Genomic DNA, 25,937 nt, shown 5'->3' with positions numbered 1-25,937 from the left:
TTCGGTAGCTTAACCGTCTGTGTGCGAATGCAGACATTGGCCTTGGGGGCTTCCTTGAGTCGAACCCCCCCACAAAAGGAGACCAACCTGCGCCAAGTCCAGCCCAAGATTGAAAAGACATTTTATTATTTGCTTTCCACAACAGAGAATACAAAGCAACTTTTAAAAAGTGATCATTTCTCATATATTGGTAATATTTTTAAATTTTCTTAAACGATGCAAACAGTTGCCCGGGACAAGGGAGAGTCTCTGCTCTTTCCACAACATGAAAGTTTTAGAAATTGGGAGGAAGGATGTTCCCTCTTTATATATTTTTTAAAAAATTCCTTTCCCTCCCCCGCCCGCCCGCCCCCCTTAACAAGGGCACTAGCTAGATGCTTCCTGGGCTTTTATATAGAAAAAAAAAAAGATGTTAACAATATGTATAAGAGTCTTATTTACAGAGTTATTAACATGCCAAAAAAAAAAAAGAGGAGAGGATACAATATTGAATATCATACAACATCAATTCAAAACCGAGAAAGAAAAGTATTTTTTAAAAAGGAGGGAAAGGACCAGATCCGTATAAACGGCGAGAAACAACTTGCTTAAAAAAAACAGCGATTCTTTTAAGGCGTAAAAATATTTTTCCTTTTTTTAAAAAGAAAGTTAAATCTTTCAAAAAGAAACAACAGGGAACGCAAAAGGGGGATCAGAGAGGCGGATTTTCAGTGGTGTTGGTGGGGCTGGAGTGGAGGCCACAAACATCGAGGCATGGCTGGAAACCCGGCAAGGGAGCCAAGTTGCACCTGCGTCTGCCCGCAAGGGGTGGCCGAGGCAACCGTCGGTCTGGGCGTCTTGTGTACTTTCCGAAGGATGGAAGCAAAACTCAGCCGGGGATGAATGAGCCAGTGGCATTATTTTTTTGAGGAGGGGATTGAAAAGGCAGCCTCCGGCTATTTTTCTTGGAACGGGGCGGGTCCCGTGCCTCCCCGCAAGGCAAAAACCAAGCCAGAAACAAGGAGAGGAGGTGGGGAAGAGACGTGGACTTCAACTCCGTCAATGCCCTGGCGTTCTTTTTTCCTGCGCTTTGTGGCCTGCTTACTCTTCTCTTGGAGTCCCTTCCTCTGCAATCTCTCTGCTCTAGGAGAAGGGAGAAAAAGGAAACGGGGCTAGTCGGGGAATTTGGGGAGTCGAAGTCCTCAGGTCTTCCAAGTCGAGAAATACCTGCCCTCCAGACTTCGGGTGCCAGCAGGCTGGGAATGATGTCAACCAAAGTCCTGCCTGAAAATGGATGGGGGGGTGGTGGTTGTTTTTTGGTCTGATGCAAGTTCTTTAGCAATGCCTCTTACAAGCTCATGTGGCGATGCCAGAGCCCTACTTGCATGTGGAAGGCAGGCAGGCAGGCAGGCCCCGATTGCTATCGGGTGATCCAACCCTACGAGGGGTGGGGAGGACTCCTTAGGTAGTCCCTGACCTTTGACTGGTCACTGAGTGAGCCACCGGGTTGCTATAACAGCGGCGTACACTTAATGAGTACAGTGTTTCTTTCCTAAGGCCATGCGTGCTTAGCAACCACCATGAAAAAGATTGCAAAATTGGGACGGTCCTGTGAGGGACCCCTTTTACGACCGTTGCAACAAGTGTGTTGGGCAGGCTCCACCACAGGTGTAAGAAGGACTAACCAGTAGGCCTGAGATGGAAAAGCCGCGTAACCTCTCTCTGCCTGGGGAAGACCACCTTCTAAGGCTCCTGGATGACCCCCCCCCCCCAAGATAAATGGGTTCCCTGCAAGTGGCCTCTTCGCACCATGGAGGGTCCCCTTCCGCCCCTCACGTGCCAACCAGGAGGCGTAGCAGCGTCCGTCGATGCGTCTTTGGGTCGTCTAGAGATGAATTGGGGCGACCACAAAGCGGGAGGGAGACTTGATGATCTGGGGGTGGGGGGGGAGGAGAAATGGCAGAGCAAGGGACCCTCCTGTCCTCCCCCTCAAAGACTCGCTTGGCCAGGTTGCACGCCCATCGACCAAAGACAGCGGCGGTTTTCCAACTCAGTGGGAATGTAACATCCCAACCACCTAGTTGTAGGTTGGACACGGCTAAAACACGTGCATGGAAGGAACCACCCCCAAGCGCACGTCCCCTGGAGCTGGGCCCTCTTCTCCTGCCAGCACAGGTGCCACCCTGGTCTCCCCTACACGACGGCTCTCGTCCAATGGTTGGTCTCGTCCCAAGAGGCCACCAGGGTGTCGAACCCGTATCTGATGCAGCGGGCGTTCCTGACGTACTCTTACAAGTGCTCTGGTTCCGTTGTCTCCGCCCCCAGTGCCCCCCAGTGCCCCCCAGTGCATACAAGGTCTCCCCACTGAGTTTTGCAATCTTCCCCAAACTTTCCCCCTCTCGAAAAGGACCAGCGGTTGGTTCCGTTTTCCGCCCACGAATTCTCCCTGACGTTGAGCCAGCCGCGGGTGGATCCAGGCGTACGACCTTTGGCGTGCAGCCTTGTTGCGTCCGCCAGACTCTGCCTCTCTTGACGCTTCCGGGGTGTCAGGTCTCCTTCCAATTTAGCACCAAAATACTTTGCGGTACTGTCCTTGTCCAAGAAGACCGACAATGGCTTCAGGGTGGAGTCCAGAGAATTGTGTGCTCCGCGTGAGAGAGGGCTCCGAAATCTCCGCCAATGTTTTCTTTTGGGGGGAGGGAGAGAGGAAGGGGGGGGGAAATGATCTGAATTGAGAAAAGGGAGGGAACACAGGAAAAAAACGGGACACTGCAATCCCAGAAAACGGGGCTCCCGGAGAAGCCAGCAAGGGAGGGTGAAAGTGCTGTGGAATCGTCTTTGGTTGTCCCCAACGTCGAAGAGGACACGTCCCCTCCACAAACAGAGTCCAGGCCCGAGGCTGCTCGGGGGAGTGAGGGGGCAGAGGGAGTATGGGGGGTGTCTCTTGGTCCTCCTGAGCACAGTGTGCTGTACACTGTCAAGAAATCTGAGGAAACGGCCCGGGGAGAGCCCGACGGCCGTTTTGCATAATCCGAAGGCCTGTCCGTCCTGCTCCCTCCTTTTCTCGCTTCGGGCGTTTGCGAAGGTCCGTCGCGCGCGGGGGCGGAGGGCGGCGGCTGCTTCTCTGCGTCTCAGATGAGGGATATCCGAACGGGGATGCCGGGGGACTCCGTCCTCTGGGGCGAGTGCTGGTTCACCAGGTGCTCCACCACCGTGTGTTTTGACATGTGCTTCATCAGGTACGTCTCCTGGGGAAAGAGGCGGCAGGCACACCCACACAGGTCAGCCTCCCCTTGGCCTGCTTAACGGCCACTGGGGAAAAAGGAACCGTTTTCACCCTTACAACCCTTGGGGCACCCCAGGAGTCTCTGGGTCAACACTTGGGACACTCGGCAACTGGCAGGCACTTGCGACTGTTGCAGTGTCCTGGGGCCACGTGAGCCCCCTTTGCAGCCTTCTGATTGGCAGAGCCAATGAGGAGGCCCGATCCACTTAATGGCCCTCCAAACCTCGGCCCTTCCCGCCTTGCAGCCCCACCCCAAGTTTAAGGGCGGCGCTCTGGGCAGCCGTGACTTTCCCCCCCCCCGGGGGGGTTTGGGGTTCGCCAACTCGCTTGCTCCCCACGACGCCCGCAGCCTGGCTCAGAGGGGCTCACTTACTGACGTGTACGCTCGTCCGCACATGCTGCAGCAGTAGGCCTTGGCGTGCTTGATTGCGTGCGCCGAGAGGTGGATCTGGAGCGAAGCCGAATCCGAGTACGCCCGGTAGCAGTTGGGACACTTGTAGGGTTTGTCTTTGTTATGCTGCCGTTGGTGGGACTGTGGGGGGTGAAAAGGGGGAAGGAGTCAGGCAGAACCCAAGCGCCCATCGGCCCCCGGAGGCAGCCAGACGCCAGACGCCAGGGCCAGGGGCAGTCTACCAGAAAGCCTCCAGTGCGCTTCTTCCCGCCTCCCTGGGCTGCAGCCAAAGTGCCCCAACCTGAACAAGATGCGGGACATTTCGATACACAACCGTCCGTTCAGTTATTGTTCCAATTTACAACGGTGCTGAAAAGGGGCACTGAGGGCCGTTTCCCCCGCTAACGACCGTTGTAGCATCCCCAGGGTCACGTGATCGAAATTCAAACATTCAGCAACTGGCATGAACTTATGACGGTTTCGGTGTCCCGGGGTCCCATGATCTCCTTTTGCGACCATCTGACGAGCAACGTCAGTGGAGAGGCCAAATTTGCTAAGCAGCTGTGTTACTAACTCAACAATGGCAGCGATTCACTTTGTAAGTGTGGCAGGGAAGGTCGTAAAACGGGACAAAATTCACTTAACAAATGTATTCCTTAGCAACGGAAATTTTGGGCTCAGTTGTGGCCCTAAGCCGAGGACTACCCATAACAGGGAAATTGTCCTAATCTCTCCCTTCCTCAACTTCCTTTAACAGTTACAAAGAAAACCAAAGGAACGTCAAAGTGAAAGCAGGTTCAGGCTGGAAAGATTTAGGTCCAGTTTGGCCGCTGCAAGATGTGTGGACTTCAACCCCCAGAACCCCCTGCCCGCCAGGACAGGAATCCTGGGAGTTGAAGTCCACCCAGCTTACAGTGACCCGATCTGAACCACAACCGACTTATGTGCTGGGAAACAGATACTCTCTGCATCCAAGTTGTGGCCTCGACTTCCCACCTACGCCTCCCTCCGCCCCACCTTGGCCTCCCCCGTTCCCTCCCCTCACCTGGAGGTTAGAGAGCTGTGTGAAAGCCTTTTCACAGCCAGCATGCGGGCACTTGTACGGTCTGTCTCCGGTGTGGATTCTGAAAGGCAGCCAGACACGGGAAGCGTTTCACAAAGCGTTTCAAAACACTAGCTAAAAGCCACGGCTCACGCGGAGACCCCCTCCACCCCGAGACTCCGATTCTGTGCTGTGGCTTTGAGGGACAAAGATTTAGATTCTAAGGGGAACCTGAGACACAAAGGTGACAAGATTTGGGTGACCCGCCAGCGTTCACCAACAACGCCCAACAACTATTCTTGAAAGCGGGCTCCATCCGTGCGGGACTTTCCAAGGCTTGGGAGACGCAAAACGCTGGACTGCGCCTGTCGGGGAGCAGCCGGAGCCTAAAAACCACGCGGGTTACGGAGATTGTCTGCACGGGGCTTTCAGGGGGCTGCAGAGAAGCACCGTCCAAAGCCACTTCAACTACAAGAACCTTGTGCAACCCAGAGTGGCCTTCAACAGAAAGAGAACCCCCACCTGAAAGTAAGTGACATGCAGCGGATCCTAGGCATTGTCGACAATTGGACTGTATTTTTAAAAAATAAAGTGGATTCTTAAAGAATCGCTTCTCTTTTGTGCGATTTGTGTGTGTGTGTGTGTGTGTGACATGCCAACAGAGTCAAGTTAGGCATTTTTTTAAAAAATTTTGAAGCATCCCAGTCCAAACGTTTCAGCACCACTGATTTTAAATGGTCCCAGTGGAGAATGGATGCCTGGGTTGGGCCCAACATATAAATAATCGACAAAATGGTGTGTAAACGTACATAGGAACTAATAAAATGGCACAGAGCGCTTAAACTAAGGGCCGAATCCTAGGCATAGATGCCTTCACACCACCTACAGCACAAATGCCGGTTCCTTTTCGCTGCCCACCTTAGGCAGTGGCACGAGAGCCCAGGCTGCATAGAGGCTGTGGCCCCACCTGGCTGCGTTACCCCTCCCTTGTCACCCCACTTTTCCCGTTGAGCCCCACCCCCCATGAGGGAGGGCGTCCCGGGGCCTCCGTGCTGGGTGAGCCTTACCTGGTGTGCTGCTGGAGGTGGGAGAGCTGGCGGAAGGACTTCTCGCAGTAGGAACAGTGGTAGGGCTTGACGCCCAGGTGGATGCGCAGGTGCTGCGCCAGGTAGGAGGCGTTGGCAAAGGACTTGGAGCAATGGGGGCACTTATGCGGCTTGGCCTCGGTGTGTGACTTGGAGTGGATCTGCATCTCCGACTTGGTGAAGAAGGTAAGCGGGCAGACTTTACACCTGAGGAGCAAGGAAGGGGGGGGGTTAGGGACTCCGCCAAGCCCCAAACTCAGGGGGCTGCCCAGAGCGTGGATTTGACTCTGGCGCCGTGGTGGAGGGTGAAAGTCTTGGAGCTGGAGGGGAACGCACCGCCCCCGGGTGCAAAAAATGGGAGGCTCAGATTTCAAGGCTTGGAACGGAAGGTGAAAGGAAGCTCCGGGCAGAAAAACGAGCTGGACGTTGATCTCTGGAACTCGCTGCCACAGGATGCAGCAACGTCATTATCAAGCATGACTCTGCAATGCAGAGGGTGCCAAAGCCACAGAGCTATTGGGAGCCTCGGGGCTTGTGCAGGCGGTGGAAAACCCCATTCTTTACGGGCAGCGCCCCCCCCGAACCCCCAACACAGGCACAGAGTTGAAGCAAGAGAGGGCAGGTACGCCAGGTGCTGGGTTTGAGATGAGTTGCGCCTGTGACCGCGACCCTTTTGCCGTTAATCAAACCAAAAAGTGCCAGGTAGGACATGGAAATTTAAGCGCCACCGATTCCCACGTTGCTTCGGAGGCTAAACGTGGCATTCGCTGTGGACCATGAACCGCCGTTGATTTCAAGGGGGGGCCCGTTTTCTTGACCCACCTGTATGTCTTCCCTTCTTTGCCGATGTCGCCCGAGGCTAAAATGGGATAGGGGACCACGAGGACCGGGGGCCCCGAGGGGTTCTCGGCCTTGATCTTCTTGCGGCCTCGTTCGCTCTTGGGGGCCCCCAGCAGGCTGTGGCCCTGGATTGTCTTGATGGAGTCCAACAACGGAGGGCTGGTGATCCCCGAAATGAGGGTGGGCGAGGAGGCAATGAGGTGGCTCTGGCTGGAGGAGGTGGGCGTGGAAGGGGTGCTGGTCCCCGTCCCCGTGCTGGATTCGGAAGTGCTGACAGCGGGAGTGCGGGACCCCAGCCCCAAACCTGGAAGTCGGGGGGAAAAGGCTAAGCAAAATCCTGCACCGGAGGAAGAGGAAGGAAGGAGTGTCTGCATTCAGCCCGGCTCTCCTCTCTCAATTGCTTTTTTGTTACAAGAGAGAACAAATTATAAACGAAGAAGCAGTGCCCCGTTGGGCAGGTTGCCCCCTTAATGCCTCGCTTAATGACCGCACCCCTCCACGGTGAACTTTCTGGGTTGTTATGGTGGTCGTAAGACGGGGAATGCCTACAGCTCTCTCCCCTTTAGCCTCGGTTTGCCCCCCGAGACCATGAGAACTAGCACCCAAGCCCTTTTGTTTCCCCTACCTGTGACGGTGCTGGTGGCAGGACGCGCGTGGAGGGCCACGTCCGGCTGGGGCACCGCCTGGGGGTGAAGCCCCGGGACTTGCTGGAGCTTAGGAATGGACATGATGGACGGGCTGCTCTCCGTGGGCGAGGGGGCCACCAGCAGGGGCTGCTGGGAAGACACTGAGGTAGGCGGCAGATGATGGGGACGGATCTTCTCCGCCATGAGCTGCTCCTTGATTTTGTTGATCAGGACTAGATTGTCCAGCTGGGGACAGAAGGGAAGAGAATGACCCACCTAGAACAACCGACAATCGTGGCTCAAAAGCGACAGGAGGCCAAGGAACGGGGGGTCAGGCTAGATGACCTTCAAACATCCCTGCAATTCAGGCACTCGATAGCAGCAGCCAAGGCATATTTAAGGACCAACAGTGGAAAAAAATGTGGCCTAATCCTGATTCAGTGGAACCGAGGCATTTCTGCCCAAACTTCATCTGGACTTCAAAGCTAAGTGGAGTCACACCGGTTCGTCTTGGAGCGGAGGCCACTAGGAGATCTTCGATAGCATAGCCTCAAAATTAATGGAAGTTAGAAGATGATTTGAGGGGGGAAAAATAGCCCTTTTTCTAACCTACACCGGGATAGCTGAAAGTAATATAATTAAGGCAGGGGCTGCTCCTCCTTTTTCTTAAAATGTACGTAATTAAGATTTTTAAAAGAACATAAAAACACAAATTATAAAAGAGAGAAAGGAAGGAAGGAAGGAAGGGTCTGCCGTGTGAACTTTGGTTCTTGAGGGCTAGAAACTTTGGGGGCGGGGGGGAGAAATCTAACCAGTAACCGGAAGCCGAGACGTCGCAGTTCTTACCTGACTGGGCATGGTGGGAGGCGGTGGCCAAAAATAGGTGTTGTTAAAGCGCGGCTCCGCCATTCTGGAGAGAAAAGGGGAGGGAAGAGGGGAGGATGGGTCAGGCCAGATGTTCTCCTGCATCCACAGGGTCCCCTTTCCTCCCCCCAAACCCCCCCGGGGGGGCCCTGCAGAAAAGAGGGAGGGGCTCAGCAGAACCCCAAATAAACCCCCAAACAGAAAAATAAACCACAGGGGAAAAAAAACAGTTGCAGAACCCTGGAAATTCTGCTCCCCCCCACCTCGCTCTTCGGTTAGTCCTCGACTTACAACAATTCATTTAGTGACCAAAGTTATAACGGCACTGAAAAAAGGGACTTGGGGTTGGCTTTTCACACTGATGACGGCTGCAGCCTCCCGGTCTCAAAATCTGAATGCCTGGCAACTGACTCGTATTTATGACGGCCGCAGTGCCCCTTTTGCGACCTTCAGACCATTAGAGTCGAGGAGGAAGCCAGATTCACTCAGCAACTATGTGATTAGCTGAACGACTGCCGTCATTCACTTAAGAACGGTGCCGAGAAAGGTCGTAAAATGGGGCAAAACTAACTTGACACAACTGAGTCACCTAGCAACATCCATTCTGGCTCCATTTTAGTTGTAAGTCGAGGACTTTCTGGTTTTGGAGCAAGAGAAGCAGCTAAATTATATTTTTGGAAGACCGGTTAAGGCCACAAACCTCTTTTAAACCCAGTTTCGGGTAGAAAAGCAAGAGAGGAACCCCACAGAGACTCCCACTTAAACCCAAAGAGACCAGATTGGAGACCAGCCAAACTGTTGAGTGAAGAGCACCCCCAAACTTGTGGCACCCGCAAATCCTGGTCTCTGAATGGATAAAAGGACTGTTTGTTTTTACTGGTGGAGTTGGGAGGGAATTGGGAAAAAAACTCCCGTCAAAAATAAACACAGACTCAAATCTTTCAATCTCCACCAAAGTTGAATACTTGCGGATAACTTAAAATATATATTTTTAAAACACGCCCACAAAACAAAGGGTTGGCTTTAATTTGGACCCACTTTTAAACCTTTCACACTTTGCCTGGGTGGGGGAAAATTCAAGGCAGGGAAAAAACTGGAACACGAAAACCACAAGAAAGAAATGACTTTTTCTTTTCTTTCTTTTTGACATTTTCCCGTTTTGGAGTTACCGATAAGCTGCGACGTCCACCCAAAACTCCTAAGCAATCTCCAGCAATAATAAACAACAATAACCAACCATCCAGCAGAGAGGAGTGCAGCGCTTGTGGATTAAACGACACAAATAATTTAAACTGAGAAAACACACTTCAACTCAGCCACCACAGCCAGAGAGAAACCTCATTTTAAATGACGGCAAAGAAATTTTTGGTTGCTTGGGATTGGAAACGACAACATTGTTGTTAACGGGACTAGTAGCAAGTGCAGGGAAAAGCTGATGCGATTTGTATCATCGTTTATGTCAATTTTTATTGTGGTGGGATATTGTAGCAAAACCCTGAAATCCTGCCAGAATTTCTCATGACCTCGTCTTACATGTATCTAAACCAAGACGCATCCAGATGTCAACCTTTCTCTCTCTTTCTCTCTCTCTCTCGCTTTCCTTTCTTGCAATCTTTCCTTGATCCCCCCGCAAGATCCATCCGTCATCGCGCACAAAGTCGGTGTGAATCCAGCTCCACTTTGGGTGCCACCTCCCCCCCCCCCAGAGGTTCAGCATCCGTTCAAGAAGCCTCCTTTGAATCACGATTGGTCAAACTGCCCAGCATCCGAGTCACACAGATACATCCTGGTCACTTATTTTTTAAGGGTCTTTACTTTAACTGGGATGGTTGGGGCTAAGAATCATTTGAGGTGGCAAAGAAAATAAAAGGAAGGATGGAGTTTAAAAAGAAGGCAATAATCCTGATAATTATTACTTAGTTCGGTCACAAAACGTCTGCAAGAAGACAGCCAAGGCCAGAGAGCAACCAAGGACCCCACAGACCTCCTCTTCCTTCCCCGCTCCCCATCTTCCGTTCTGCAAACCTTACTCCCTTCTAGCACTGATGGTGTTACCTAGCTGGGTCACAAAACGTCTGCAAGGAAACCACCCAGCTCAGAGAGCCCCCAGGAGCCCTCAGCTTTTCAACCCAGGTTTGCAATCCCTCCAAGTGGCCGTCAGAAAATCACCCCTGGGTATCAGGGGGTCCCAGACCCAGAAGGGGGCACGTATCCCCCTTGGAAAGGATGAGCCGCAGGCGTATTCTCAGCCCCCTGCTTTCTCCGTAGCCCTGAGCCAGGAAATGGGGGACAGGACCTGAAGTCCCAGCCGCCTGGGGAAGAAGGCAGGAGGCAGGCCGGGATGGAGAGGTGGACGGACAGGCCTGGCCGCCGCTGGGGCGCTGCAGGGTCCGATCGCAGCCCTGCAAGAAGGGAAGACGTTAACCGGAGCTGGGTACTCACGGGGTATCTTGAACCCTGGCAAGAAGGGTGCTGCTGTGACTCCAAACCGTCCCTTCTGGTGCAGGCAGGGACCAGCACCGGCCGCTGGGCTCAGGCCGGGAGGGCTGCCCGGCCTCCGCCAGATCCTACCCCACTGCAGTTAATACAAGCTACGGCCCCTGGCAGGGGGAGGCTGTGCCTGGGAGGCCGCCCGGCCTCTCGCCTGGCTGAAACAAAGAGAAATAAGAAATGGTTCACACAGAAGCAGCGGCCGAGCACTGAGCGCGGGCCTGGGCAGGAGATGGAGCCTCCTGTGGAGGGGCAGTCTACCTCAGAAGAGCCAAAGCTACTCTTAATCCAACCTCTCTGGCAAAACCTCACGGCCTGCTCCAGTCACCTAATACGCTGAACCTGGTTAGCCTGGGCCAGCTGTGCTTAGAAAGAATGGGGGGCTCTGCACTAGGGGAGGCAGGATGCGCCCCGAGGCTTCCGGCTTCCAATAAAGAGAAGGGAGAAGGGAAAGAAAAAAGCAAAAATGCAGAAAGGAAGGAAGGAAGGAAGGAAGGAAGGAAGGAAGGAAGGAAGGAAGGAAAGACAAAAGAGAGTAAGGAAAGAAGGAAGGAAGGAAAGAATTTTATTTGGGCTGGCTTTCAACACTCAGAAGCTACTTTTCCCATCAAGAAGGGAAAAATTCACAAAAATTGACAAATCCTTCTATTCTTAAAATAAAGCACAACCCTTCTATCGCATCCTCACAACACTACAGTTGTGTTCCCAACACACAGTGTAGTTTTCTATTCCCCTCCAGCATCACAATAAAACAACCTCCTCAGATGCCACAGAAGCGGTCAAAACTGAAAGCAACAGCTGAAGTAAGGAGCCGCTTGCAGGTAGTCCTCTCTTAGTGACCATTCCAAGTTATGACAGGCCTTCCCAGTACTACTTACAACATGGTTTTAAAGTTGTAACGGCCATCTCTCCAGTCAGGTGACTGCATTTTCAACATTCAACAACCAGCCCGCATTTATGGATATTTGCAGAGTCACAAAGTTATGTGACTGTAATGTACAACCTTTTTTATTGCTGGAAACTGTGGTTTAATTCTAGTTTCTGGCCAAAAACACCATGATTTCTATTAATCGTGGTCTATTGAGTTGGCCAACATGAGCTGGATTCACCTATTATATCACACCACAAATTCTGTTTTATAAATCTCAGCGCTTGACTCAATATGCTAAGGAGTTATTTGTTTTTAACCACAATCCGTTTACAAAACACACTGAACCACAAACAAACCATGTTTTCAAATACAAATAAACTGTAGCACATACAGCAAGGAGCTTTTGTTATTTATATTTTTCCCTGTTTAAAAGTTTCAAACTAACTTGGATTTTCAAAACATTTCAGATGCGAGTTTAGCAGACATGACATTTTAAAATGTTTGCTTTGCTTCATTAAAAAAATTAAATAAACGAGCAAAATCAAATACATCTCCTTTGATTTAAGACCGCAGGAGGGAGAGAAAAATCCCCTAAAATTCACGTTTCTAACTTTGCTGGAAAGTTGGGAAAACAAAAGACTCAAACAGATCGGTGTTGGGGGTGGTGGAAATCTATCTAACAAAAAACTGCATAGCCCTCAAGACTGTAGTTTTCTGATATTAAAAACTGGACCCCGCATTTCTCCAAATGAAAATCAAAGATCCCACTAGGTATATTTTAGGGGAAAGTCTTTTTCAAATGTACATAATATTTAGATATTTCTCCGGGGTTTTTTTCCCCCTTCCATCTTAGGGAGTTGTTGACTTATTTTGTCAGGTACAAGGCAGATAGATGGCCGGCCTGGGGAACTCACTGCCACAAGTTGCTGACATAATTGCCATTCGGGCCGAGTCAAATTAGTAAGGACAACTGTAAAGGTTCTAGTCCTCAAGGCTACAGGTGAAGGCCAGATGTAGGAGACCCAAGGAAACTGTGTTTGTGTAGAGAGGCCTTTGGTCTGATAAAGGCTTTCTCTGAATCTACGATAAGTTCCATCAAACAATATAAAACTGAATAAAATGGAACCAAATACCTGAAAAAACTTTTTAAGACAGGGCTCTCCAAACTTGGGAAACGTTAAGATGGATGGACTTCAACGCCCAGAATTCCCTGGCAAAAAGGCATCCTTTGGATAGAGGTATTCCCATTGTGTGCCTACTTACTCTCTCGCGGTGCCCTTCTCTGCAAACTCTCCGCTCTAGACAGTGGAAGAAAAGAAACAGGCATGGGTGTCTGGGGGATTCTGGGAGTGGAAGTCCACAAAGGCTTAAAGCTGCCTTAAAGTTGGAGAGCCCCTCAGTGCAGAGGCGGAAAACTCGCAACTAGTTGTCCCTCACGAAGGGGTGTGGAGCTCAAGCCGGCTGAAAAGAAGGTCTTGACACCGAGGCAGAACTTTAGGCCTCTGTCGCAGCCTCCCCATTTCCCGGCCAGTTGACTTTCCACGTGCCCCAATTTCAGCCTGTGCGGGGGTCCCTCTTTAGTCCTAGGGCTCAAAGGGATCTTGGAGGTCATCTAGTCCTGCCCCCTTACATCAGGAGCCCTGCTACCACCCCGGACAAATGGCCACCCAAGCTTCTCTCGAAGGGAGAGTTTGGAGGGTGGCGTGACTTAAAGCCAACCTCTCCAGACACAAAGCCACGTTTTAGCCCCAAAACACAGCTTAACAACTCAACAATCATGATTAGGGCAAGGGAGGGGTCCCTCTGCCCCGCCCCCCCCCCACGCCTTGTTGAAGCCTCCCCCCAAATTGTGCCACGCGCAGCTCACCAAACCCCACGCCTCTCCAAAGGGAAAACACCTGCAATGACAGGCAGTCCTCCAGTTACGGCCACAACTGACCCTGAAATTCCCGTTGCTAAACAATGCCGTCATTAAGTGAGTTTCGGCCCTTTTTACGACTTTTCTGGCCACCGTTGCTAAGTGAATCTCTGCCACTGTCCAGTCAGGAACCCGGTCAGAAGGTCGCAAAAGGGGACCATGCGACCCTAGGACAACGCAACCGTCATAAATATGAGTCGGTTGCCAAACGTGTGAATTTTGATCACGTGATCATGGTCCTAGGTCCCTTTTTTTCAGAGTCATTGTAACTTCGGTCACCAAATGAACCGTTGTAAGTTGAGAACTACCTGTGTTGTACAGGATTTCAGACTGATGTTTTGCCCCTTTCCTCCCCAGCCATCCAAACAGGCCCAAACCGAGGACACCCCCCCTCTCTGCCCCCTCCAAAATCTGCCCCCCTCCCTCCCCCCCCCAAGGCCTGGAGCGGCAGGACCCCAAACCCCAAAGTTTTATCTGGAGTTGGCGGCTAAGGAAACCAAGCACAATTTCAGATTCTGGATGGAGACCCCCCCCCCACCCCCCACCCCCCCCCAGGCTGCCCCAAACTGCTGGAAAATAACACAAAGGCAACACACAAACACACCTCCATGCAGCCAGTGGGGAAAAAAGGCATTTCCAGCACTCCCCCCCAAAGAGCTACTGCACACACACACACACACACACACACACACACACACACACACAGAGATCATCCTAGCCCCCACCCCAAGAAATTCCTGCTGGACCCCCCCTTTCCTGCCCCCCCAGGCAAACAAACTCCAGATACACACCAGGGATCGCGTAAGTAGAGGTGGGAAAGGCGAACCATAAATCCATATCCACCTCTATCTATTTAACACAAAGGCCGACACTTCTTCCAAAGTCAGAAAATCCGCGAAAAAGCGCAGGAAACCCCAACACAAACACAACCCACACCGGGGAGGCAAAATCCCCCCCGCGTCCGCCCGTGCAACCCCCCCCCCTCCCCACGAACCGTGCCAAGTTGCCCGGTTATCCCTCAGCAAACGTGGCATCGTCCTTCAGCGGAGCGCTCGCTCTTTTTGCAGGAAGAAAGGAAGGAAAGAGAAACGGATCCCCACCATTTTGGAGCAAGGAAGGAGGGGAATAAATAAATAAATAAATAAATAACGCCCCCAGCCAACCAACTACCCGAAAAGATACATTTTGCATTTCCTGTGGGTTTTTTTTTCTCTCTCCTTTCCTCGGCCCGAGATTCCGGCTCGCCTTTGCCTGGTCCGCGGGTTCGGTTCCCGCGCCCTCCGCGACACGCGTGGAGAGAAAGAGGCGGAATTCCAGAGGCGGCAGCGGGGCTGGGGGCTGCTCGCCGCCTCGGCCCCCCCTTTTTTTTACATCGCCAGTTCGGGCCCGGTGCCCCCCCTCAAAGCCCCCGAGGTCTGCAACCCCCGCGAGGAAATCCCGATGCCAAAGCGGAGCAAGGCGAACTCCGCCGCCAATTGCAAAACAAACATAAAATAAATCCGATTTTTCCCCCTTTGGGGAAGGAAAAAAAAAAAAGAAAGCAACCCTCCCGGCGCCCCCTTTCCCCGCTCCCGGCCCTCCTCCCCTCGCCCACCCCCTCCGGGCCGGGCCAGTTTTGATGAAAATTTGCAGACAAAAGAGCGCAAAAAATGGCAGCCAGTGTTATTTTTAAAACCGGTCGGGGACGCCATATTCTGCAGATCTGGGGGGAGGGGGACCAGCCAGCCCGGAGACCCCGCCGGGGGGAGGACAGGGGGCTCTCCCCACCGCGCCAGGCCGCCCCCCGCCCCCAAGCAGGCTGAACCCCAAAGGAAGAAGAAGGTCCACCTCGCTCTTCTTAGCCATCGCCGCTTATTGCTTTGGGATCATCGGTCCTGGCCGGAAGGCTGCGCCGAAAAGGGGCTCTTGGATCAGCATGGCTTTTGGGGGCTTTTGGGGGCTTTTTTTTAAAGGATCTGCTTTCTCTCTCTCTCGATCCCCCGATCGCGGTTTTTGAATCGCCCGGCGTTTTATTTATTTAGGGAAAAAAAAGAAGAAGAAGAAGGCGAGACTTCCTAGGCGAATAGACACGCTCGCTTTTCGCCCGTTGCCCCGCCGCCGCCCGCCGTCTGCAGAAGGGAGAGGGGGCGCCCCCCCCCCCCCAGCCTTCCTCTGTCTCTCCTCCTCCTCCTCCCTCCTCCCTGGCGGGCGGGGGGGCAGAGAAGAGACCCCCCACCCAAAGCCGAGCTGGGGAGCCCCGCCAAAGCCCGCAGCAGCGTCCTCTGTTGCAAAGGGCCCCCTCTGCAGAGAGAGAGAGAGAGAGAGAGGAGGGAGAGAGAGACCCCCCTCCCCTCCCTCCCGCCCCCGGTTTCCTCCAGAGACTGACCTGCAGAGCGAGAGGAGGGGTCGCCGGCAAGTTTGCCCCAAACGGGCACATTTTCCCAAACTCTATTTCTCCTTCCGACCCCTCCTTCCCACGCCCCCCGCACACCCCACCCCGCCTTCTGGAGTTCAAGAAGTCAAGGGAAGAAATAAGAGCTCAGGCCCAGGTACCTTCCCGGGAGGAGGGGCTCTTTGCAAAGAGGGGAGGGAGGAGGGAGGGGGTCTTGTTAGTTTTGCCCCCTCAAACATTCACCCGTTCAGGGCTTTTTTGGGGGGAGGGGGTGGCGGTGGAAGGGCGGCTGGTGGGGTTTTTTTTGCCCCCTCTGGGCTGAAGGTAGGATGGTGGTGCGTCTATGGCCCCCTCCCCCCCTTCTGGGTGCCCCCCCCTTTCGCTGGGTGGTTAGTTCAAATCTTCCGGGTTGGAGGACAGTTCCCTTCTGGGTCCGCGGGAAGGCTCCGAGATCCCTCGGGCAGATCCCTCAAGAGGGGCTTTTTTTTAAAAAAAAGGAAAAATCTTTGCCTTTGCAGGAAAAAAAAAATAAGGAAACTTTGCAAAATCTTTTTAAGAGTGGAAGGTGGTTTCTTTTTCGCTTCTGTTTTCTCACTCCCCCTTTTCCTCTTTTGTCTCTTCCAACAATTTTCTCTTTCTGTCTGTCTCTCTTTCTCTTTTCCTTTCTTTCTTTCTCCCTCTTTTGCTCTTTCAGCCTTTCTTTTCTCTTTCGCTCGTTCTTTCTCTTATTCTCTCTCCCCCCTCTCCCACACACACACACACACACACACACACACACACACACACACCCTTCCCTCAGCTTGGCAGGGTGTCTTCCTCTTTGCCCCCCTCGCCCCCCCCTTTTCAAAACACTTTGGAGGCTTCCTACTGTACAGGAGAAGGGGGGGCAGGGCAGGGGGGTTGCAGCCAAGGAAACACAGGGGGGTGGGGGTGAATTCTGGGTGGGAGGGGCCAGTTGGGGGGCAGTCACCCCCCCTTGCATCTCCAGATTTCGCAGAGCATCTAAGAAGAGGCGGGGGGAGAGAGGGGGCTTCTCCTTCCACAGCCCTGCTGGGATGCCTGCATTCCTGGGCTGGACTTTGCCGCCCCCAGACCCAAAAGGTCTCTAAGTGAATGAAGGGGCTCTTACCCCTCCCCACCATCCAGGAAATAGCAACCTCAGGATCCCTCTTTGGATTGCTGACTCCACCCCCCCCGAATCATGTTTTGTGACCCCCTCCCCTTTTAATCCAGCCCCTCCCAAGTTAAGAGGGGGATATGGGCCTCTTTGAGGAGGGGGCTGCAAGGAGGGAAATAACAAGGGGGGCACTAAGCTGCGATAGGTAAATCCAAAGGAACAGCCCCCCCCATAAAAAAATCAGGGTTAGTTTGTTACTTTATTATAGTGTTTTTTTTTTAAAAAAAATCTATTTTTGATTATTTGAAAGTTTGTTATTCTCCTTTGTTGCTTTGCTGGAGATTCACACAAAGCGATATTGCAGGTGGGTCTCGAGTTACAACGGTTCATTTAGTGACCATTTGAAGTCACAACGGTGCTGACAAAAGCCACTAGGGCCGCTTTTCACACTTAACGACCGTTGCGGCATTCCCCAGGGTCACGTGACCCAAACCCAGAGGTTTGGCAACTGGCACGGACTTACGACAGTTGCATTTGATCCCCTCTTGCGACCTTCTGACCCACAAAGTCAGTGGGGGAGCCAGATCCGCTTAATGACTGGGTGACTAACTTAACAATTGCAGTGATTCACTTAATGACAGTGACAGGAAAGGTCATAAAATGGAGCAAAACTCGCATCACGACTGTCTCACTGAGCAGCGGAAACGTTGGGCTCTGCTGGGGTCGTATTAAGTCGCGTTTTCTGTCCTGGGGGAGGCTGGTGTGTGTGGGGGTAGAATCCGGTCACTGGGGATGATGGGAGCTGGAGTTCAGGTGGGAGGAAGCTCAGGGCTGCCTTGGTCTCAGCTGAGCGCCGAGTGGCGGGACTCAAACCCGTTCCCTCCCCCAGCCAAAAAACGTCTGGAGGGCAAATTGTGGCTGAAGACTTCCCAGCTCTGGTTTCCTCTCCTCATCCCAGGTGGGCAGAGACCCCCCCCAAACTCCCCCCCCCCTGAGCCGAATCTGGAAGGAGAAGCTGCTGATCCGAGCGCCTGGCCTCTGCCAAGCCAAACAGGAGGGGAAGCTTGGCGGCTGGCCAGGAGCAACAAGGGAGGGGCCCTCTGCCTTGCAGCCCCCCCCTTGCATGGCAGGCTGGCCGGACCCCCCCCCCCAGGGAGGGGAGGCCTTTGCTACAGGGCTGGGTTTGCAGTTTTCTCCCTGCAGCTGGGAGGGAGGGGATGAGCCCCAACGACCTCCCTCCCATTTCTTCCAGCAGGGAGAAGGGGGGGGGGGGCTGAAAGCGGGCCTGGGTCTCAGAGGCCCCCTCCCCCCCCAGACTCCGGGGCTCTCCAACCACGGACGTTAAGGCTCCCCACTGGGGAATCCTGGGAGTTGAAGTCCACACGTCTTAGAGGGGCCACATTTGGAGACCCCCACCCAGCTCCACCTGGAAGGCTCCTGGGAAGCGTCTCCCCCTCCCCAAATTCCACTCTTTCTCTGCAACACATTCACACAACGTAGGTTAAACCTGCGGAATCCCATTGCTCCTTTAAGGCTTGTTAGTTGCTTTGCAATCCTTGGTTTTCTTACCAGTTTGCTCTCCTTTGCCATCCCATAATTGTCTGCCTTTCCCTTTGCAGCTTCACTGCCGGCCCTGAAATTAAAAATAAATTATCCAATTGAAATTGCAGGTTCCCATGAGGCGGGGAACTGCCCTCCCTGCTGGAGGAATTTATTATTAGACAGTATTAGATTGCTGCCCTCCTGTGGCTCTTCTGAGCTATTGCAGCTCAGGGCGGCAGCCCCCTGGTGGTGCCCTGGGGCAATTACACCCAGCAAAGGCGTTTTCACCAGTTCAACTTCAAAAGGACAGCAAAATATTTTTTGTGGTCAGTTTATTATTGTTATGAACTGCTGTTTTGCTCTACAAATATCCGAGATGCACAATAAACTTAAAAAAGGATATTTGTTTTATTTATTAGATGTACGATATATTTTAAAAAGGCCATTCTAGTTCTAGTTGAAGACCCATAAAACTTATTTTGGGATACTATAATAGTCTTCTATTCATCCCCTATTTTTGTGACCCCCCCTTCCCTGAACCTATGGGTCATACTGCCCCCTGGTGGATCACTGAACTGCTGCAGGCACAGCAGGGAGAAGAAATAAGACTGTCCTATATTTTCAATGCTTTGTCCTAGTTCTTTATTTAGCCTGTAACATTTCAAGTCCTCCACCAGGGGCAGTATGTCCTATGGTCTAAACACATTGCAATATTTTTCATATTTATTACGGGCAATATTTATTTATTCATTGATTTATTGATTTACTCCGGGTGGCTTACAGCTCAAAAAATATATATGAATAAAATTGCAAAACCCTCACCCTGATTCAATATACATAGGAGCAAGAGACAATGTGTATTCAGATTGTAGGTTGCAGCGCAGCTCAATCTAATGGTCACAGGATGAAAATCGAGTTTTAGGAGCCTTGTGGCGACCTCTCTTGAGCCCAAAGGGGTTCCGTAGAAATCATTCCCCTCTGAAAACGAAAGTGAAACTAAGCCATGCACCTTCCAAGGCTGTGGGAAGTTTCTCAGCCTTGCAAGTGGCTCTAGAGCAGCGCCTCCGGTTGGAATGCAGAAGGGATTGCGGATAGAAGTCATAATGAATGCAGGCCAGCTGGTCAAGCTCTCTGGCTTCTGCATAAACCCCGAATCTTGGGTCACAGTAGAAACAAGCCCGAAGCACGTCAGAGTTTGGGGGCACTCTGGTTGAAAGCCCCCCCATCCTTGGACTCTGTTTGTCCTTACTGGGTGTGACACCCCCCCCCCCCATTCGCTGCAGGCTGTTAACTCCAACCCCCCACCCCCCAGGACTGCCAACTGCTGAACAAAAGAGGCCAAAAAAACTGAGATTTTGAACATTTTTATTCCTTTTTTGGGGTGGCGGGGAATGATCAATGCCCCAAAGCTGGAGATTCAGACAGTCTTAATTTCCAGTAAAACTAGCAGGCCTAATGCCTGACATTCGGAAGCGTGTCTTTTGGGGGGATTTTAAAAACCTTTTGCGCTGTCCTGAAGACCCGGTTTGTATCTCTACGACCTGGAACGTGAGCACAACTCTCGGCCAGCATTGGTGAAACAGAAAACAATGGATGGAGCACCGTCTGTCACTCACGGAAGAGGTCTATAGACCGGGGTTGAATTTGGGGCGAGGGGGGGCGGGTCCACGGTACTTTCTCCGAATTTTCTGGCAGACGTTTCGTGGCCCAACCAGGTAACATCGTTGCTAGAAACCAGAAAACCCCTCTCCCTGCTAGCACTGATGTTGTTCCCTAGCTGGGTCATGAAACATCTGCAAGAAAACCCTCAAGCTCAGGGGGCACCAAGGACCCCACAGTCCTCTTCCTCTGTACAGACCCCCCTCCATTCTAGCACTGATGATGTTATCTAGTTGGGTCGTGAAACGTCTGCAGAAAGACGGCAAGCTTCGAGGCCACCAAGCACCCCACCGTTGGGAGGAGGGAGGGGCCACTTGGCCCACCCCAAGGTCCCAGGGCCAAGCTGGGGCAGGCACAGCACCCCAGTTCTCTTGGGAGAATCCACATGGCAGGGAAGGAAAGGGAAACGCCACCCTTGCCGTAGGAACAATCCTTGAGACCACCAAGCCTCCCCTCTCTCCCACGGAAGGAACACCATCACACAGCACAGCAAAATTACGTCCCCAGGGAGGGACCCCTTGGCGAAAATAACTTCGTCCGATGTACGCTCGTTGGCAAGGGATCAAAAGTGACACCGCCCCGGCCACCTGAGGAGGGGGATTTAAAGCAAGCTGACCCCAAATTCATGCGACCTCCAATAACAGCTCAAGGCTTCCAGCTGCGGCTGGCGAAACGAGCCGAGCGCTGGGACCCCCCGGAAACCTTTATGAAAAGCCCCCGGGGGAGGGGCGCTTAGTGGAGGACGGTGAGGAGGGAGGTGTGGAGATCCGTCTTCGACGGGTAGAGGACTTTTAGGCTGCCTTCTGCGTCCACAACCCGGACCTGTTCCAAGGTCAGGGGGGCATTGGGGGGGCTGCCTTCGGGCCGGAGGATTTCGGGATCCAAGTCCCCCTCCCCGTCTTTGCTGACTGTACTCAGCCGGTTCATCTCGGCCATTTTCTGCAATTCACATAATAAATAATAATAATAATAATAATAACCACCACCGCAATAAAGGAGATTATTTCAGCTTCCTGAAAAGAGCAGAATCCAGCACAGAAGGGGGTCCCAGCCCCACGGTTGGTCCTGGGCTCCATGACAATCAAGGGCCAGGAGGGGAAGGCGTTCTCGGCTGAGAGAGTTGCACCTCGAGTTACGACCAGCCATCTAATCATGATGGAACCCCCCCAAAGTATTTTAAGGCCTGGTTCTGGAGTCTTCCCCCCCACTCCTTGTGTTCGTAGGATCACATTTTGGGTGCTTGGCAATTGGCCCGCATGCATGACTGACTGACGTCCTGCAGTCACCTAGCCAGGATTTTTTTTTTTTGCTGAAATCCAGTTTTTCCTTCTGGGCTTTGGCCAAAACACCCACTGCGAACAACGGGTTCACTTAATGACCGCTGAGTTTACTTTACAATCACCGTGATCACTGCAAAAAAGGCCATAAAATGGGGGCGGTCCTGTGATTGACTTGTTTTATGACTCTCACACCTTTTGACTTTTTAACTGGCAGGTTCCATTACGGCCATAAGTTGAGGACTACCTGTAAACCTGCTACCAGCCAGTCAGAGATATAACGTGTCCCAGCTGTCAGATGCCCTGTTGCAATTCCTGACAGCCCCGAGGCCCATGGTTCCCAGCCCTGAGGTGAGAGGCGGGGAAGGGGGGGGAGGAGGACATACCACAATGAGCGTGTCCATCACGTCCTTGCACAGCTGAAGACTAGTGGCACTGGTCACTTCCAGAAGCAAGTCGGTGGTCGTTTTCCCAAGCTTGAAAAGACCAAAAAGAAAACATTAGCCGTTTTCCAAAGCAATCCCTGCGAGAAGCCATCCTCAATGTACACGACCCAACTACGTAACATCATCAGTGCTAGATGGGAAGGGGAAGTGCTAGATTTGAGGAAAACAGGAGGAGGAAGAGGACTGTGGGGTCCTTGGTGCTCTCTCAGCGTGGCGATTTTCTTGCATTATGACCCAGCTAGGTATCATCATCAGTACATCCTAGTCCCGACTGTGGTTGTAAGGACTCCTCCTCGATTGTAATTTATTTATATGCAAAGCTGCCTCGATTGTGTGATTGGCAGCTTGAAGGACTGGTCTGGAATCCCAGCCCCTTCCCCACCCGCTGCTCAGCCAAGCCCCCTGACCTTCGTTTTCTCGCTGTTCGTAATAGGAGGGAAAGAAATCACGGCGCCTTCAGCATCAACCAGGCAGGGATAATTCTCCTTCCCATCCAGCAAATGAAGGTACCTGCCCAAATTGAAAGGAAGAAGGTCCATGTTATTAGGACGCTATGACAGTCCAATAAACACAAAATAACATGGAAGTCTGAAGCAATCGCCCTAGATTGATCCACTGTCTGAAAAAATAAAATTAAAACTTGAATGATACATCTTTAAGAGCAGCAGCCGAGAGGCAGATCAAAACGCGTATTTAAGCCACAAGAAGCTTCGTGACAGAGTCATCAGTGCTGAGTTTTTAAATCCACATTTGGGTTTTTCAGTTCCTTTGTAAAACACCTGGGTTTAATTTGTGTACACAATCATGGGAGTTTTTCTTAGGAAACCCTGCTGCTAATCCTGGGATAAATACGTAAAATAAGTTATTTTAAAACTAAATTTTAATGTAAATTCTGGGTTTATTTGGTTGGGGTTTTTTTAGGAAACCTTGCCAACAACCCTGTTTAGTCTACAGTCGTGGTAGCTCTTGAACTCGTGCTCCAGCCTATTTCCTCTCCTCTGCCTCAAACTTATGACGTACTTGTACAATCCAGAGATGTTCTGTCTCTTCTTCTGCTTCCGCTGTTCCTCAGCTTCGGCCTGCAACTGGCGAAGGAGGTCGTTGGCCTTCGTCTCCTTCCGGCCCAGGGGGATGATCTGAAACACGGGAAACCGTTTCAAGATAGGGAGCTTCGGAAAGGGGAGAAAGACCGAGGAAGAAACAGGCAAGCAACTTATAGCTGTGGGGTCCTTGGTACTCTCTGAGCTGGGTTGCTTTGCTGTCTGTGTTTCATGACCCAACTAGGGAACATCCTCAGGGCTAGAACAGAGAGGGAGTTTGCTCCCAGCCTTGATTACGTTCCCTACTTGGGTCATGAAACGCCTGCAAGGACTCCACCTTCCCTCCACAAAGCCCTCTGCTGGGGGATATCCCACCTTCAACTCCTCTGGGGCCCGAACCTCGTAGACAAGTGGCCCTTTCACCAGCTGCAGGTCGTGAGTCGCAATGGTGGCCGCGGTTCGTTTCTCACAAATGTCCTCGTGGAGCTTTGTCTGTTTATGGGATTAAAAGAAAAAAAAAATCAGATTTAGACTTATTCTGAACTATTCCTTCCCAGAATTTCAAGCCAAATTCCTGCTGCCTGATCAGGAACAGCCGGACTTGAGGACAGAAGGGTTTTCTACATGGGAGGGGCAGGAGGGTCCATAACGGCTTAGCGTCCCTTTTGGAACCCCACCTGAATGGAGAGGAACCTCTTCAGAGCATTGCCAGTGCTGAAATCCATGCCTTTCACCACACAGCACACAATGTAAGGGCGGACATCTTTCACGCTAGGGCTGGCTTTCACCACCAATGGCGCTGGGCTCTCAGAGATGTGAAGGATTTTCACAAGCAGTTTTTGGGCGTCTTCCAGCTCGTCATCGCTGCTTCCTTTCTTCTTGTTCTTCTCTCGCTTCTTCTTCCGGCTTTCTTCTCTCTCAGTGCCACCCTCCTGCTTGCCTCTCCCCCGGCGCAGATACTCCAGGATCGATTTGGTCTGGCAGCCATTCACCATCTTCTCCAGCCGCTTGTCCTTCAGGGCGTTGCCTTTCAGGTTGACGTCCTTCAGCTTCGGGCAGTCAGCCAGCTCCGCTGGGATTTCGGAGAGCTTGTTATTGGAGACATCCAAAGTCTGGAAAAAAGGACACAGAGCTGGTTGTTTTCCACCAAGAAAAGAGAGCAAATCCCTAGGAACAAGTCTTGCCCTCTCAGTCAGGCATGACAGCCTCAGCTGAAAAACCACAACAGGTGCCAGGGCAACAGCTCATACGGTGAACTTAAGAGGTGCTAGGCATCGTTTTGGAAGTGTTTTACCACAAACCTTCACCCCTTCCACATTCTTAGTAGGGAAGTCACAGCCATCATCATTGGTGTGTGTGTGTTTTCTATTCCAAAATCGGAATGTTTTATGACACTAATAAATGTCCATATCTTTAGTCCCTGAAGTCAGTAGCAATCAGACATATTTTCTCCTCATTACAGAAATGCACAGCACTGGGGGAAAACTAAAGTTTAAAAACAAATGTTTTATGACTATGTGTCTGTGTGAATTTATTCCCCCCCATTTCATCACTAGATGTTCTCAGCCAGCGCTGTCACCCACTGCATATAATGTAGAATACAGAGCTGAAAGGGGCCTCAGAGGTCCTCTAGTCCAGCTGCCTCCTCAAGCAGGAGATCCTATACTATTCTGGACAAATGGCTGTCCAGTCTCTTCTTGAAGAGCTCCACTGATGGAGCAACCACAGCTTCTGCAGGGGAGCCCTTCCATTGAATTGAGCTGGGAGAGGAATCTGAAGGGGCCTTGGAGGTCTTCTAGTCCTCCCTTATATGTAGGTGTGCTTTAATGAAACGTGACCCACTGGCCTATCCTGAAGTTTCGTGCATTTGCTGGGTTGGGCCTGCCTTGTTTGGCTCCTCTGGTCTTTCGCTCACCTTCAGCCCGGCCAGGCGGGCCACCTCTGGGCCCAGCACCTCCAGCTCGTTCCCGGCCGCTTCCAGCAGGCCCAGCAGAGGCAGAGGCGAGGGTGGAGGGGCGGGACGGCGACCCCCGTGGGCGGGCGGCGGCGGCGGCGGTGGGGGCAGCATCGTCCCCGGGAGGGCGCGTAGCCGGTTCCCGCCCAGCAGCAGCTCCAGCAGCGCGGGGGCCGAGCGGGCCAGCCCGGGGCCCAGGGCGCGCAGCCGGTTGCGGCGCAGGTTCAGCACCCGCAGCTCGGGCAGGGCTGCCACCGCCGACCCCGTCTCCACCTCGGGGCCCTCCAGGCCGCCCAGCTGCGGCGGCAGCTCCTCCAGGCCGTTGTCCGACAGATCGAGCGAGCGCAGCGCGGCAGGTAGCAGCCGCCCGGCCAGGGACAGCCCCGCCGGGCCCAGCGCGCAGCCGGGCAGCGCCAGCGCCTGCAGGCCCGAGAGGAGGCCCAGCGCTGCGCCGGGCTCACGTAACTCCGGGCAGCCGCGGACCTCCAGGGAGCGAAGCGCTGCACCCAGCTCGCCCAACGCGGCGGGGAGGCGACCTCCGGCCGCTCGGACCCTCCGCTCCAGCGCCTCGCCGGCTTCCAGCCGCAGCTCCCGCCGCCCGCCCGCCACAGCCGCCGCCAGCTCGGGCCAGCTCTCCTCGTCTCCCTCAGGTGCCGCCATGTTTGCTTGCCCGGCCGCTTCCGGCGCGCGCGGTGACGTCCTGTGAGGAGCGCGAAGGCACAGCCGTCTCTTTCCCTTTACGTCACAGTTCCCGCCCTCGCCTTTTGCGCAGGCGCCGAGACATTTTAAGACCGGCCTTTCTCAAGCTGGGTTCTTTTTTTAAGATGGGCGGACTTCCCGCCTGGGGAATGCTGGGAGCTGAAGTCCATCCATCTTAACGAGCCAGGGGTCTCTCCAAAGACTTGGGACGGACGTCAGGAATTCTGGGAGTTGAAGTCCCCAAGTCTTAAAAGTTGCCCACTTTGGAGAGACCCCTGGATTAGCAGCATCAAGGAAGCCTCAACCCTACATAGACCTTTTCCAGGGCAAGTGTCCCTAACTTGGTCGTCCATCATGGCCTCTTTCTGGTTAATGTAGCCATCAATGATTCTAAGCCACCATAGACCTTTTCCCAAAGGATCTGTCTCTGACCTTGTCAG

General features: G+C 52.8%; 2 protein-coding genes and 1 long non-coding RNA gene across 17 annotated transcripts; 1 reads left to right on the top strand and 2 right to left on the bottom strand.

The window, feature by feature from the left end:
• Nucleotides 1-104: 104 nt before the first annotated feature.
• On the bottom strand, nucleotides 105-18,468 carry ZNF362 (zinc finger protein 362). 14 transcript variants are annotated; one of them, XM_087915165.1, is made up of 10 exons: nucleotides 18,450-18,468; nucleotides 12,608-12,772; nucleotides 10,556-10,761; nucleotides 8,096-8,159; nucleotides 7,249-7,495; nucleotides 6,606-6,927; nucleotides 5,766-5,990; nucleotides 4,702-4,780; nucleotides 3,639-3,797; nucleotides 105-3,227 (listed from the first exon to the last, which is right to left on the bottom strand). In XM_087915165.1, exons 4-10 carry the CDS (start codon nucleotides 8,156-8,158, stop codon nucleotides 3,111-3,113), a joined length of 1,212 nt encoding a protein of 403 aa, XP_087771291.1. In that variant the 5' UTR covers nucleotide 8,159; nucleotides 10,556-10,761; nucleotides 12,608-12,772; nucleotides 18,450-18,468; the 3' UTR covers nucleotides 105-3,110. The 14 variants fall into 14 exon arrangements, with proteins under 14 accessions (XP_087771291.1, XP_087771288.1, XP_087771290.1 ...); XM_087915162.1 differs by lacking the exon at nucleotides 18,450-18,468 and adding an exon at nucleotides 15,758-15,832; XM_087915164.1 differs by lacking the exon at nucleotides 18,450-18,468 and adding an exon at nucleotides 15,220-15,498.
• Nucleotides 15,828-24,267, top strand: LOC148124441 (uncharacterized). 2 transcript variants are annotated; one of them, XR_015739875.1, is made up of 3 exons: nucleotides 15,828-15,920; nucleotides 21,576-21,709; nucleotides 23,402-24,267. It is a non-coding gene; the product is annotated as an uncharacterized LOC148124441 (long non-coding RNA). The 2 variants fall into 2 exon arrangements; XR_015739876.1 differs by lacking the exon at nucleotides 23,402-24,267 and adding an exon at nucleotides 22,726-22,863.
• On the bottom strand, nucleotides 19,771-25,533 carry LRRC47 (leucine rich repeat containing 47). Its single transcript, XM_026725445.2, has 7 exons — nucleotides 24,760-25,533; nucleotides 23,522-23,956; nucleotides 23,220-23,336; nucleotides 22,825-22,940; nucleotides 22,212-22,314; nucleotides 21,745-21,834; nucleotides 19,771-21,020 (listed from the first exon to the last, which is right to left on the bottom strand). Exons 1-7 carry the CDS (start codon nucleotides 25,456-25,458, stop codon nucleotides 20,814-20,816), a joined length of 1,767 nt encoding a protein of 588 aa, XP_026581230.2. The 5' UTR covers nucleotides 25,459-25,533; the 3' UTR covers nucleotides 19,771-20,813.
• Between the last annotated feature and the right edge of the window lie 404 nt (nucleotides 25,534-25,937).

This window comes from Pseudonaja textilis, chromosome 18, assembly GCF_049901715.1.
Source record: "Pseudonaja textilis isolate UNSWEBS1 chromosome 18, rPseTex1.2, whole genome shotgun sequence".
NCBI classification, from domain to species: domain Eukaryota; kingdom Metazoa; phylum Chordata; class Lepidosauria; order Squamata; family Elapidae; genus Pseudonaja; species Pseudonaja textilis.
Note: the sequence above shows the minus strand (reverse complement) of the source record. Positions and strands in the feature narration are given on the sequence as shown.

What these genes read in the sequence shown, in the direction of transcription:
- LRRC47 (XM_026725445.2), bottom strand. Translation starts at nt 25,458, where the DNA reads ATGGCGGCACCTGAGGGAGACGAGGAGAGCTGGCCCGAGCTGGCGGCG. An exon ending in GGGCCCCAGAGGAGTTGAAG is followed by an intron (nt 22,941 to 23,219) that starts GTGGGATATCCC and finishes CCCGTGTTTCAG; the next exon opens with ATCATCCCCCTGGGCCGGAA. An exon ending in TGATGGACACGCTCATTGTG is followed by an intron (nt 21,021 to 21,744) that starts GTATGTCCTCCT and finishes TGTGAATTGCAG; the next exon opens with AAAATGGCCGAGATGAACCG.
- ZNF362 (XM_087915165.1), bottom strand. Translation starts at nt 8,158, where the DNA reads ATGGCGGAGCCGCGCTTTAACAACACCTATTTTTGGCCACCGCCTCCC. An exon ending in AAAGAAGGGAAGACATACAG is followed by an intron (nt 5,991 to 6,605) that starts GTGGGTCAAGAA and finishes CTTGCTCCTCAG; the next exon opens with GTGTAAAGTCTGCCCGCTTA. An exon ending in CACCTCCAGCAGCACACCAG is followed by an intron (nt 4,781 to 5,765) that starts GTAAGGCTCACC and finishes GCTGCCTTTCAG; the next exon opens with AATCCACACCGGAGACAGAC.